The 13,282-nt window shown below is 38.7% G+C and overlaps 1 protein-coding gene across 3 annotated transcripts in view; it reads left to right on the top strand.

Annotated features, from left to right (window-relative positions):
• Nucleotides 1-13,282, top strand: part of CNTNAP4 (contactin associated protein family member 4) — a 401,947-nt gene that overhangs the window by 179,843 nt on the left and 208,822 nt on the right. For all 3 annotated transcript variants that reach the window (XM_056525258.1, XM_056525251.1, XM_056525242.1), the window contains exon 5: nt 12,371-12,574. In XM_056525258.1, coding sequence (XP_056381233.1) covers nt 12,371-12,574 — 204 coding nt within the window. The remainder of the gene's footprint in view (nt 1-12,370; nt 12,575-13,282) is intronic.

Below are 13,282 nucleotides of genomic sequence, written 5' to 3'. Positions count from 1 at the left end.
AATATGCTTGGTCAACCCCTTTAAAGATAGTTTATCATTGTACTGTAGACAAGGAGTTTGTCTGTTTTTGTGTGTTTCTATGTTTTTTTTTGTTTTGTTTTTTGCCGGACTGAGTTAAAAAAAGAAGAAAAAAAAAAAAAACAGTACTCTGCGTGCCTAGCTCCCCTGCACTACTTTTCTGATAGTAACTGATTTGCCACTGCTCACCATTTTCTGATTCTTGTGTGAAGTCTTGTTTGCTCAGCTCACAAGCTGAGGCGGGTCATTACTACAGTTGATAATGGCCTAAGTAGACATTTTTACAGCCTGGCATAGTGGAAACTAACAGGTGAACGCCAGATTCTAGCACTCAATAAGACCTAAACTCCTTTTTTGCACTTGCTGAGTGGCTTATCAGACACAGATCACTGGTGTGCCTTCAGCTCTAAAAATAGATAAGAAGCTTTTACTTTTATTAATTTCAGACTAATCTATCTGATCACACCTAATTAAGCTGAGCCTCTCTGGAAATGATAGAATAGGCTCATAAATGAATGTGCTTTGCATTCTGTTGTATCTATAAAAGCCTCAGCATGAGCATTATGCATTCATTGATGGAGTTAAACATTTTTTAACATATAGTTATTATAAGGATAGGGAACAGCCTGTCAAGCTATTGCACTTCCACCGTGAGCCTTATTCCCTAGTCATTCTGGTTAGCAGAGTGGCAATTTCGGATATGTATTTTCTTTGACCTTTTTATTGAGATTTTTTGAAAATTTTCAGCAATTTTTAACACTTTGTATAAAAGTTTGCTGAATAATCTGAACCACGTAGCACAGAGAAGGGAAACAGCCCACTATAATCATCTCCTCCATCCAACCTTTTCCTCATCCTAGTCGTCCTACCGAATCTGAGTAGACCTGAAAACACCTTCTAAACATTTCAGAGCTTTTTTTATTAAACCCTTTTACAACCAGTCAATAATAATATCTTTCATTTATGTTTTGTCCCTTCCTCCTTGTCTTCTAGGAGTCATAACTTTTTTTTTCAAAAAAGCTGTGTTATTGTTATTGTGGGGCAAGTTGTACTTTAAATTTATTTATTTACCAAAAAATTAGAATTTTGGTACTTTGGTAAGTACCAAAAAATTTGAATTTATTCTTTGTCAGATGCAATATTTTTTAGATCTACAGTAGAACCATTCTCAAACATGTGACACAAACAAACTAATGATATTAAAAATACATGAAGAAATTTCTAGCAACCCTTGGTATCAGAAAGGGAAATTAAAAACATTAGATAAAGTGTAAGAACCGCACATGGCACGTTGCTCTCCGGTCAGGTAATAGTTACAGGTCTGAGCCAATAAGCAGCTAAGAAGGGGTTTTTCAAGCCTCCTCAGCCTTTCACGCTGGCTGACTCTGAATACATGTAACTTTTGTAGCTTACTTCTTACCTCTGTGTGCTTTTAGCTTAGATTGTTTGTTACCTATTTGTCTATGCCTTGGTCAGTTTATTCCGTCTAGTTTGGTTTCTGTATTAGTAACTTGCTCCTTGTATTTTGGCTTGTGTTTACACCTGTTTCTGTGTTCCTTTATGGTTAGGTCTGTTACATAGCTTGTTGCTTGTCCCTAGTGTCTGTTTTGTTCTTGTGTTTGATTCCTGTTCCTCTATGGGTTGGTCCGTTCCATAGTTAGTCACTTTGGGGGAGATTCAGCAAGACTTGTGCAAAGGAAAAGTTGACCAGTTGCCAATAGCAACCAATCAAATCGCTTCTTTCCTTTTTGAAAAGGCCTCTGAAAAATAAAAGAAGAGATCTGATAGGTTGCTATGGGCAACTGGTCAACTTTTCCTCTGTACAAGTCTTAATGAATCTCCCCCTTTGTCCTCAGTTCTAGTAAATCATATAAAAAAAAAAAGAAAGGAAAAAAAAAAGAAAGGCTTATTTATTTATTATTTAACCAGGGATAAAGGGAAGGGGAAGGAGATTGTAGTACTGGATGAAATGTATTATTATGAGGACTCTATATGGTTACTTAATGACACTAAAATGTGCAAAAAAAAACCTACTAAGAAATTTGTTGAAAATCTAACAGTATAGGAATGTAAAAAAAAAAAAAAATAATAATAATTTGAGTTAATTTAAACAAAATACTTTGTTTAGCTGCTTTCCTTCCCATCCCAAAAATCCAAAGGTACACCACTGCCCCTCCGGGCAGTCCCATTACATCTTGTATAGGTTGTGTATCTCACTTTGTTGATGAACATCTACAACAATATGTTAAAATACTACCAGCTTGCCTAAGGAATACCTCCTACATTCTCCAAATTTTTGAAAAATTGTGGAGAGATTCATTCTTATTGGGAATCCTCGATGTATGACATACTATAATAGAAAAGGAGAAAGGCTTTGAAGCGTTGGGATTTTTCCTTTGCCGCAAACTTCAATTTGAGCCAATTATTTAATACATATAAATACTTTTTATTTGCAGACCTTGAATACTGCTATTGGGACCAGATTTGACCCTAGGTATGCCAACCTGTACATGTATCATTTTTCCAGGGACACAGCTTAGGCTAAATCTGGTACTCTGGAAGTGTTTTAGAGACAACATTTTCATTATTTGGAATAGTATATATGGCCATGTACCAGTTTGTGGCTGAACTACAAAACAATAATTTCATTTTACTTTCACTACTTCTACATCAGCATAACAGGAATGCTTTTTTTTAGACATCTTGAGGCATCAATCATTGTTGTTTTTACAAGTTGTATACTGTGGCCACATATTGCAAATATTATTGGTGCACAGTAGTGATTTTATATATTTTATTTGTACACAGCTCTGGGATGTTTCATAAAAATGTCTGTACCACTGTTTCCATGACCAAATTTATGCAGTACTGAATTGATTGAGTGTACCTGGAATGAAGACTAGAGGGGTACGGCTACTTTATATTATTCCCCACACCATAAACCTGGCAGTAGTACCTCCTTAACATTGAAATTACAACACCACATAGGAAAAGCCATAAGGTTATGGTGCAGAGAAAGATGGAGGCTGGAATGAAGGTTTATCCTCTTCAGTGATGAGTCGTTCTTTTGTCTTGGATGCAACAATAGAATTGTTTTCGACTGGACACCTCATGAAAAACTCCATGAAGAGGCTACAATGGTCCTGGTTCTGGGATTATTGTTTGGGGAGGCATATTATACAGGGTGGGCCATTTATATGGATACACCTTAATAAAATAGGAATGGCTGGTGATATTAACTTCCTGTTTGTGGCACATTAGTATATGTGAGGGAGGACACTTTTCAAGATGGGTGGTGACCATGAATTTTGAATCCAACTTTTGTTTTTTCAATAGGAAGAGGGTCATGTGACACATCAAATATATTGGGAATTTTACAAGAAAAACAATGATGTGCTTGGTTTTAAAGTAACTTTATTCTTTCATGAGTTATTTACAAGTTTCTGACCACTTATAAAATGTGTTCAATGTGCTGTCCATTGTGTTGGATTGTCAATGCAACCCTCTTCTCCCACTCTTCACACACTGATAGCAACACCGCAGGACAAATGCCAGCACAGGCTTCCAGTATCCGTAGTTTCAGGTGCTGCACATCTCGTATCTTCACAGCATAGACAGTTGCCTTCAGATGCCCTCAAAGATAAAAGTCTAAGGGGGTCAGATCGGGAGACCTTGGGGGCCATTCAACTGGCCCACAACGACCAATCCACTTTCCAGGAAACTGTTCATCTAGGAAAGCTTGGACCTGACACCCATAATGTGGTGGTGCACCATCTTGCTGGAAAAACTCAGGGAACGTGCCAGCTTCAGTGCATAAAGAGGGAAACACACCATCATGTAGCAATTTTGCATATCCAGTGGCCTTGAGGTTTCCATTGATGAAGAATGGCCCCACTATCTTTGTACCCCATATACCACACCATACAATCAATTTTTGTGTTCCAACAGTCTTGGAGGGATCTATCCAATGTGGGTTAGTGTCAGACCAATAGCGGTGGTTTTGTTTGTTAACTTCACCATTCACATAAAACTTTGCCTCATCACTGAACAAAATCTTCTGCGTAAACTGAGGGTCCTGTTCTAATATTTTTTTTTACCATTCTGCAGCACCTGAAACTACGGATACTGAAAGCCTGTGCTAGCATTTCTCCTGCGGTGTTGCTATCAGTGTGTGAAGAGTGGGAGAAGAGGGTTGCATTGACAATCCAATACAATGGGCAGCACATTGAACACATTTTATAAGTGGTCAGAAACTTGTAAATAACTCATGAAAGAATAAAGCTACGTTAAAACCAAGTGCATCATTGATTTTCTTGTGAAATTCCCAATACGTTTGATGTGTCATATGACCCTCTTCCTATTGAAAAAAAAAGTTGGATTCAAAATGGCCGACTTCAAAATGGCCGCCATGGTCACCACCCATCTTAAAAAGTCCCCCCCCTCACATACACTAATGTGCCACAAACAGGAAGTTAATATCATCAACCATTCCCATTTTATTAAGGTGTATCCATGTAAATGGCCCACCCTGAACAATATCTGGACCCCTCTAGTGTTCATTCCAGGTGCACTAACAGCTCAGCAATACATTGATTTGGTCATGGAACCAGTGGTATGGCCACTTCTCTGAAGTGTCCCAGCAGCCGGGTTTTTGTCAGGGGACCAGCAAGTTGCATATGCTCATGCTGCTGTGAGCAGCCTATGTGTTCCATTATAGACTATATGGCCTCTAGTCTTGAGTACATTTATTATGTCATTGATCAGCATTTGTAAAGGGAGCCTCCAGTAGCGGATTTTGGTGATTTGCATGCCCAAGTGCATTGTGTGGCAGAACATTGCTCAGACAACTATCATTAAGCCATGACACATTAGGGCATGCATTTCTGCATATGGCGCTCATACTTTGTACTCAATAAATCAAGATGTTTTCAATATTCTGTTTTCATTTTGTCCATTTGCATATCATTTGATGTCTACTGATCCTGTGATTTTCCCAACTCCATGAACTCTCCTTCTTGGTAACCCAATTTTAATGTTGAGGAGTTTATATATATATTTGTTAATGCCTTTCTTGATTGTTATTTGGGAACTATATATTTCCTCACCAGCTTTACTGGGAGTTTTACTTTGTAATTTTTATTTTAGTTACCTGTTCACTAAGGTGTTATAGTGCTCTATATTTTTCTATTTTTTTTCCATTTACAATATCAAGATAAGGTGAAACAGTTTCAGCAGCTCCTTTTCATTCTATGCCAATCTTTAAAGGAACATTTTAAGGGTTTGTACAACCAAAATAGAAAGATAATTTTAGATAACAGAACATAACTGGTAGTGGGCTAATTCCCTTATCTCTAACAGTAACACCAACTTCATGATAGAATGTCAAGTTGATCAATTTAGGATTATACCACAGCCCCCTCTTCTTAGAAAGTTTTCAAATTGTTCTGATAATTACTTTGGTTATCTGAACATCATCATTCTCATTTTGTAAATAACATCTGTTTAAGACCTTAAAGGGGTAGTTCCGTGGAAAACTTTTTTTTTTAAATCAACTGGTGCCACAAAGTTAAACAGACTTGTAAATCAGTTCTATTACAAAATCTTAATCCTTCTAGTACTTTTAGGGGCTGTATACTAAAGAGAAATCCAAAAAAGAAATGCATTTCCTCTGATGTCATGACCACAGTGCTCTCTGCTGACCTCTGCTGTCCATTTTAGGAACTGTCCAGAGCAGCATATGTTTGCTATGGGGATTTTCTTCTGCTCTGGACAGTTCCAGTTGTATTTCTCTTTAGTATACAGCCCCTAAAAAGTACTGGAAGGATTAAGATTTTTTAATAGAAGTGATTTACAAATCTGTTTAACTTTGTGGCACAAGTTGATTAAGAAAATAATTTTTCCACAGGAGTACCCCTTTAAGATTCAATAGACTTATCAATCTTAAAGGAGATTGATAATAATTATATTTTCACATTTTCAAAAATAATTCAATAATTACTGTAAAACAGAAGCACAGTATAAATGTGATTAAAAAACGGGAAAAAGGAAAATATGGGAGCCAGTGTGTTTATGGATGGGGATATGATAATACTAACAGAAGTATGGTAGTGCTGTATAAATGCTTGATACAGAAAATAGTAGGAATGGGGCAGAGCATTAAGTGGGCAGAGCATGGCTTCCCAAGAAAGGGTGGTGTTTACTACAGACCCAGGGGATGTAGAGATGGCATGGTGTAAGAGGTTGAGGGGAGATTTAGTGGAAAATGCCCTGAAGACTTAGACTGCATGGCATGTTGAAGAAGAGCTGTGGCCCGGCTTGCTCTAAATTGAGAAGAGGAGTGGTGAGTGGGGTGGAAGTCGAAATAAGGGAAGGAAATATAGTGACCGTCTGTCTTAAGGAGTCCATGTGGAGACTGAAAGATGGTGGTACAGTATATGGATCTGTGGGCGACATTTTTTTTACAGCTGGCTATAGACTATATAGACGAGTATATAAAACAGGACATGTATGCTCCCTGGATGGCAATGGCGGCCAGTGATTAGTCCTTCTTAGTTCTCCTATTCCCACTCTGAGTTTTCTTCATTGATTTCTCCACTTTCTTTTTAATGGTACATTAGTCCTCAGTAGAACTTTACTAACTATAAGAACTTATACACTACTAATTTTGATATTGGAATACTGCTTAAAAACCATAGTGTATCATTGTTAGAAGCCGCTCTAGGCCGCAAGAGAAAGTATTGTTTGGAAAAGCTGAGAGAAAGGTGTAACTATTCTAAGGACAAATCAGAATCATAGACCCAAATTCAACAACAGAAAGGATCACCAGAAGTTTTGCAGCCGATATTGGAAGGAATAATAAAAACGTTTATGGCTTTAGTGGAAATACAAGATGAATCTAGGGGAGTAATGGTGAACATCTATTTAATTAGGGGAGGTTTGAAAAAGGTAAAAAAAAAGGATAGTAAAAGTGGAACAGACAGTGGGAGATAGTAAAGATAGAACTGTTAAGATGGAGAAGGCAGAAAGTTAGCAGTGGTCTACAAGGAGGTTTGCAATACATTGAAAGATTTGGAATACTGGAGTAGAAAAAGTGATATAAATACTTTGTTATGTCAACACAAGTATGCCAGTATTATCCTCTATTTGACCATGATACTTTAAAGGGTACCTCTCATCAAATAAACTTTTGATATATTTTAGATTAATGAATGTTGAATAACTTTCCAATAGCATGTTAATGAAAAATATGCTTCTTTCTATTGTATTTTTCCCGATCAGTCCTGTCAGCAAGCATTTCTGACTCATGCAGGAGTCCTAAATACTCAGAGCTGCCAGCCTGCTTTGTTCACAGCCAAACAGGCTGTGAACAAAGCAGGCTGGCAGCTCATAGTGTTTAGGACTCCAGCATGAGTCTGAAATGCTTGCTGCCAGGACTGGTAGGGAGACCCCTAGTAGTCATTTCTTCAAAGTGGAAAATGAAATAGAAGGAAGCATATTTTTTAATAACATGCAATTGTAAAGTTATTCTGCATACATTAATCTATAATATATCAAAAGTTTTTTTGATGAGAGGTACCCTTTAAGGTTAACATCTTTGTAGAATTGACATATTACGGTTATTTAACATACTAGGGTGTCAGGTCCAAGGCCTGATTATGGAAACATACCTGTGTTTTATTATTGCATCTGTGTATAAACTAAGACCTGGGGGGTGAGGGGTCATTCAGACGGTGTATCCTGTGTCTTTTGTATATTGCAGTTTATTGGGGGGTGGGGGGGGGGTGGTGGTCTGGCTGTGTGTTTACATCGTCTTTGAAGTCCTGCATATAATCAACTAGATAAGAGGGCCAGGAAGAGAGATGCCCCCCTGGTGGGACCAGAGGGGAGGGGGGAATGGAGTCCCTCCAAAAAGGAAATATATAATATGTAACAATGCTAGAGTGAGGGTTGTTAAGATCTGTGCCCCAAGCTGACAAGACCATCCTAAGAACAGCTGGAGACCCTCTCTCATGGACTGCTATAATATCAATGCTGTAAGAACTTCATTTTTACTTTTCTGAACTTGATTGCTAAACTCTTATATATATTCTTATACCTGTATGTCATTTGTTTATTTTTATGCATAGCACTGTGATACCTTTTATCAGATTAAATGTTTAATTAATCAGCTCTGGTCTTTGATCTCTAAATATATGAGCTCACCTTTCTGAAGGCAGCTCGGGTGAAACACGTTTATCTAAGGGTTAATTTGGTGACTTGCTGGGACTAGTAGTGGATACCCAGACGTCTGGCGGCTTTAACCCTTGCACCATCACACTCTCTCTAGCGTCTTGGCTGGACCGATTGGGTGTGATCGTGACATAGGGGCACTGTGTTTTTCATTCTTGATCTCAAATACAAATTTGTTAGGTACTTTGTACCTTATATTACCTCAAACTCATAAGTAGTAATAGAAATGATTGCTTACGGGACTTTAGAGGACATACCCATTCTCCAAAATAATGTCTGCTCTGCAGCTATTGCCTGAGGTTTCATCTCATAGACTTCCTGATCTAGCCGCCCCCTTTCACATATAATGTTGGGAATGCTAAGAGGTCTCTACTCCATTTTGTCTGTGATATCTAGACATATCGGTGCATTTAGACCAGAAAACAGACAAAAAGATCTGAAATGTAGCAGAAACCTATCATTATTTATTACATTTGTTATGTGCAGGGTGCGTGAAGGCAGTGAGCGGAACTCTCGGAGGTGAAGCTAGATCCAGTAGCTGCAGAGCACTTCACTGCATGCTTAGCAGATCCATAATATAATGCTAATATCATAGCTATCTGAGGATTCTAATAGTAAGCTGCAGGGTTGTTTACCATTTCAGACTGACAATCCTTTGCTGTGCAGGAGACTAAGGCTATGTTCTCTTTAAGTAAAATGAATAGCAAAACACATCTGGAAAATTGGAATAAAATATTTCTGTTTTTTTTATCTAATAATGTACACAGTGAAAGTCAATAGAAAAGTGGCTATGAGTGCATATCCTGTTTAAAAAACAGGTATAATGTGATCATTGAAATTACGGACATTTTTTTTTTTTAACAGTCTATTATTTTACTTTTTACATTGGTAAACTGCTTCAAAAAATTTGTAATTTCCATCAACAGAGATTTCTTGGCTTTATAAAGGCTTTTTATCGCAAGTGCTTTTAAAGTTCAAAAAGCCTGTCTTGTTAAATGTTGACTGCGTCCATGTCATTCCCTGTCTGTTTAATCAATACATCATATGAAGTTTACATTAAACCCTGTCATTCCATTCACAAATCATTCAAGTCACAGATAAATCAAACTCTGGTCCTCCCACTTACTGTAAAATTCTGGTCTTACCATAAATCTGAAACCTTTCAGTAATGGAATGTAAAACACAAATATAGATTTCTTGCTGAAAAAAAAAAAAAACTATTACATTTCAATTATTCTATATTCTTTAGTCTCCATGAGAGACTAAGGTTTAATGCAGGACAAGTAAGATTGAGTATACACTGTATTTATTTTTATTGTTTTACTGTTTTTGTTACGGAATATGTAATTGTGCTACATCCAAAAAAGGTAGTCACCTACTCTATTGTGTATATCAAAACCCATGTATACTTTACTATTTTTTTTAAATTATATAAGTCAATGGGAAACGGATTATTCTATATGGCATACAGCAGGATTCATTTTTAGCATTGATTAATGTATATGTTTTTTCACTAAGGGTAGGATCACACACATCGCATCCGCAGCTTATTTGATACTGCGGATGCGCTGCTTGCAGTCACAGAGTAATGGCAGAGAGAGCTCCCTGCTCACTGTAGCTCAGTGTATCTGCTCATAGCCCTAACCGCAGCTCGCCCTGTAAAGATCGGCTTCTATGTATCCTGCTAATGGAGCAGGGCTTAAGTCCTGCAGGAGATCATGGGAACAGAGTTCCTGCACTTTTTTCACAGCAAGAACCCCATTCCCATTAGCAGTCCTGTAGGACTAGCCCCTTAGGATAAATCTTGAGTGAGTTCCCACCCTTTTTTTCCAGGACTTAAAGGAAAATGGTGATCCCGTTCACCCACACTAAACCCAATGCAGGGTTTAGTGCAGGTGAACAGGAGACCGATGCAGGTTCTCTGACTAATATACATACCTTCAGTATGGTGCCCAGTCCCTCTGAAGAATGGCTTCTATCTGCACTGAATTGCTCGCTGGAAGCGGGCCCATCGGCTGGATTTGAATATTCATGGTCGCTGATCACGTGAACACTCATTACGCACAAGCGCTCATGGGACCAGCGACCATGAATGTTCAAATCCAGCCGGCAGGCCCGCATCCAGCACGCAATTCAACACAGATAGAAGCTGGTTTTCAGAGGGACCGGGCGCCGGACTGAAGGTATGTATATTAGTCAGAGAGCCCGCATCGGTTTCCTGTTCACCCACACAATAACCGGGTGTATTGAATTTAATGTGGGTGAACGGGTGACTGTTTTCCTTTAAAGAGTACCTGGCATCAACTAACCTGTCCCTGATCCCCCTCTCCATCTGTCCCTTACACTAACTATGCCTATCCCTGTGTTTATTGAGATTTAAAACGCTGTGGATATACCTTTTTTATCCCTCTTCATTAGCTCAGGAGCACTGTCTTTCTGAGGGGTGGAAGAAGGCGGGTCCCGGCAGGCATGATGTCACATGAAGCCTGGCCGGGACTCTGCTTCTGCCAGTCTTCCTGTATGCTGTTCTCCCTCTGCAGCAGTGTTTCCCAACCAGGGTACCTCCGGCTGTGCAAAACTACAACTCCCAGAATGCCCAGACAGCCAACAGCTTTCCCTGGTTGGCAAACACTGCTCTGCAGTGTGCATACAGACTAAGTACAGGGGAGGGATGGCAGCCTCTGTCTCTCTCTCTCTCCTGTATCTCTCTGCAATAAAAAGTTAATGCTGAGAACCAGGGGCGGTGGGAGCAATTACAGAGGCAGTAATTAAGATGAATGTCAGGCTGGGAGCGAGTCCTGAGCTGAGAGTACTGAACTTCCTGTGGAAGGACCAGTGCCCTTTCAGCATTAGTCCTAAAAGCTGTACACTTACTATGAAAAGCATAGGAAGCTGCCTGCAGACCAGGCATAGAAGAGAGACCCCTAGTGGCCAAAAGTATAAAATGAAAAAACTGGTATAAATATTAATATTTTTTAATGAAGATATATTACAATATGTCTTCATTAATGATTATGAACAACATATTAAAAGTTTTTGTTGATGACAGGTTCTCTTTAAACCTTGTATTGGAGAGAAGTGATAGAAATGCTTTAAAGGGGTACTCTGCACCCCTAGACATCTTATCCCCTATCCAAAGGATAGGGGATAAGATGTCAGATCGCTGGGGTCCCGCTGCTGGGGACCCCCGGGATCTCGGCAGCAGCACCCACCAGTACGGCTTTCACCTCACACTGGAAACTCTGGAGGCTTCGGATCCCGACCACAATGGCGGATGAGCGTGATGTCACGACTCCGCCCCATGTGATGTCACACCCCGCCCCCTCAATGCAAGTCTATGGGAGGTCCGTCATGCCCCCTCCCATAGACTCAGCATAGACTCTCATAGACTCAGCACCGTACAGGTGAATGCGGCTGCCGAGATCCCGGGGGTCCCCAGCAGCGGGACCCTGGCGATCTGACATCTTATCCCCTATCCTTTGGATAGGGGATAAGATGTCTAGGGGTGCGGAGTACCCCTTTAACTAATTCTAAAGATGACAGTGGAGACCTCCTGGGCTCTGTGACCTAGGTCCTCCACAAAATGCAAAACTTGTAAAATAGCTAAAGGTGTACAAGTAAACATTGGGGAACCCTATAGAGTAATCTAGATTTCTGCATATGTTTTGTTTAGAAACCCTTTTTCTTCCCCATGCTGAAGTGAAGATAATATGGCAAAAATTGGCTCAGAATTTGGCAAATATAAAGTTTCATAGACTTCAATTAGACGCTTCTTTGTGAATTCTGCCTCAAGAAATGATATTATAATAAATTATAGGAAAAATGTGCATCAACATTAGCATGCATTCTACTGGAAAATGACTCAGTGTGCACATACCCTTAGTCCACTACCCCTTGAATATATTCCAAGCTTAGCAGGCACCCAGTAATGAATTGGCAGTGGGACCATGCGAGGATACCATTGACGGCAATGTATTTCTATGTGGATTCCAGTGAGATTGTTCTAATTATGCGCTTAGAGGAATTTTCATTTGAAGTTGCTAACACAATTAAACAAATTTTTATTGTGCAGATAAAAAATACATTCATGTGTAAATTCGACTTTTCTTTTTTTCATTTGTAGGTTCTGATATTATTTATCTTGATGGTAAAAGCTCCATAATGTATCGATTTTTTGAAAAGTCAATAAGCACAACAAAAGACTTGATTTCTCTTAAGTTTAAAACAATGCACAGTGATGGTATTCTGCTTCATGGAGAAGGGCAGAATGGAGATCGTATTGCACTGGAGCTCATTCGGGGAAGACTTTGTCTAAGTATTCATCTAGGTAAGATGTTATGTTTCATGCACTTTTTATCAACTCTTTGAATAGTAAGACATGTGTGTAAGGCACAGTGCTTGCAATTGAAAGATTACAGGTAATAGTAAAATATAGTGAATTACATAATTAACAAATGTTGTAATAATTATGAATAAGCCCCACCCCTTAATAAAGTTGAAATCACCCCCCTTTTCCCATTATATGAACATATTTAGTTTTGCTCTGTGCTGAAGTATCCGAACTATTAAAATATAATGTTAATAAAACCGCACAGTGAATGCCATTAACCCCTTAAGGACCAAGCACATTTTGACCTTAAGGACCAGGCCAATTTTATTTTAGCATTTTCGTTTTTTCCTCCTCGTCTTCTAAATATTCTTATATTTCCATGTATAGACCCATATAAGGGTTTGTTGTTTGCGTGACCAATGGTACTTTGTAATGAAACCTCTCATTTTACCATAAAATGTTCGGAGAACCCTAAAAAATATTTTTTTACGGAGGAAATTTAAATGAAAACCACAATTTTGCACATTTTGGAGGGTTTCATTTTCACACTGTACACTTTACGGTAAAAATGACATGTGTTCTTTATTCTTTGGATCAAACAATTAAAATAATACCCATGGCTAGATACTTTTAAATTTTTGTACCGCTTAAGAAAAATCTAAAATTGTTAGTACAAAATCAATAATCTAAAATTGCCCTAGTTTG

This window comes from Hyla sarda, chromosome 1, assembly GCF_029499605.1.
Source record: "Hyla sarda isolate aHylSar1 chromosome 1, aHylSar1.hap1, whole genome shotgun sequence".
Lineage (NCBI taxonomy): Eukaryota > Metazoa > Chordata > Amphibia > Anura > Hylidae > Hyla > Hyla sarda.
Note: the sequence above shows the minus strand (reverse complement) of the source record. Positions and strands in the feature narration are given on the sequence as shown.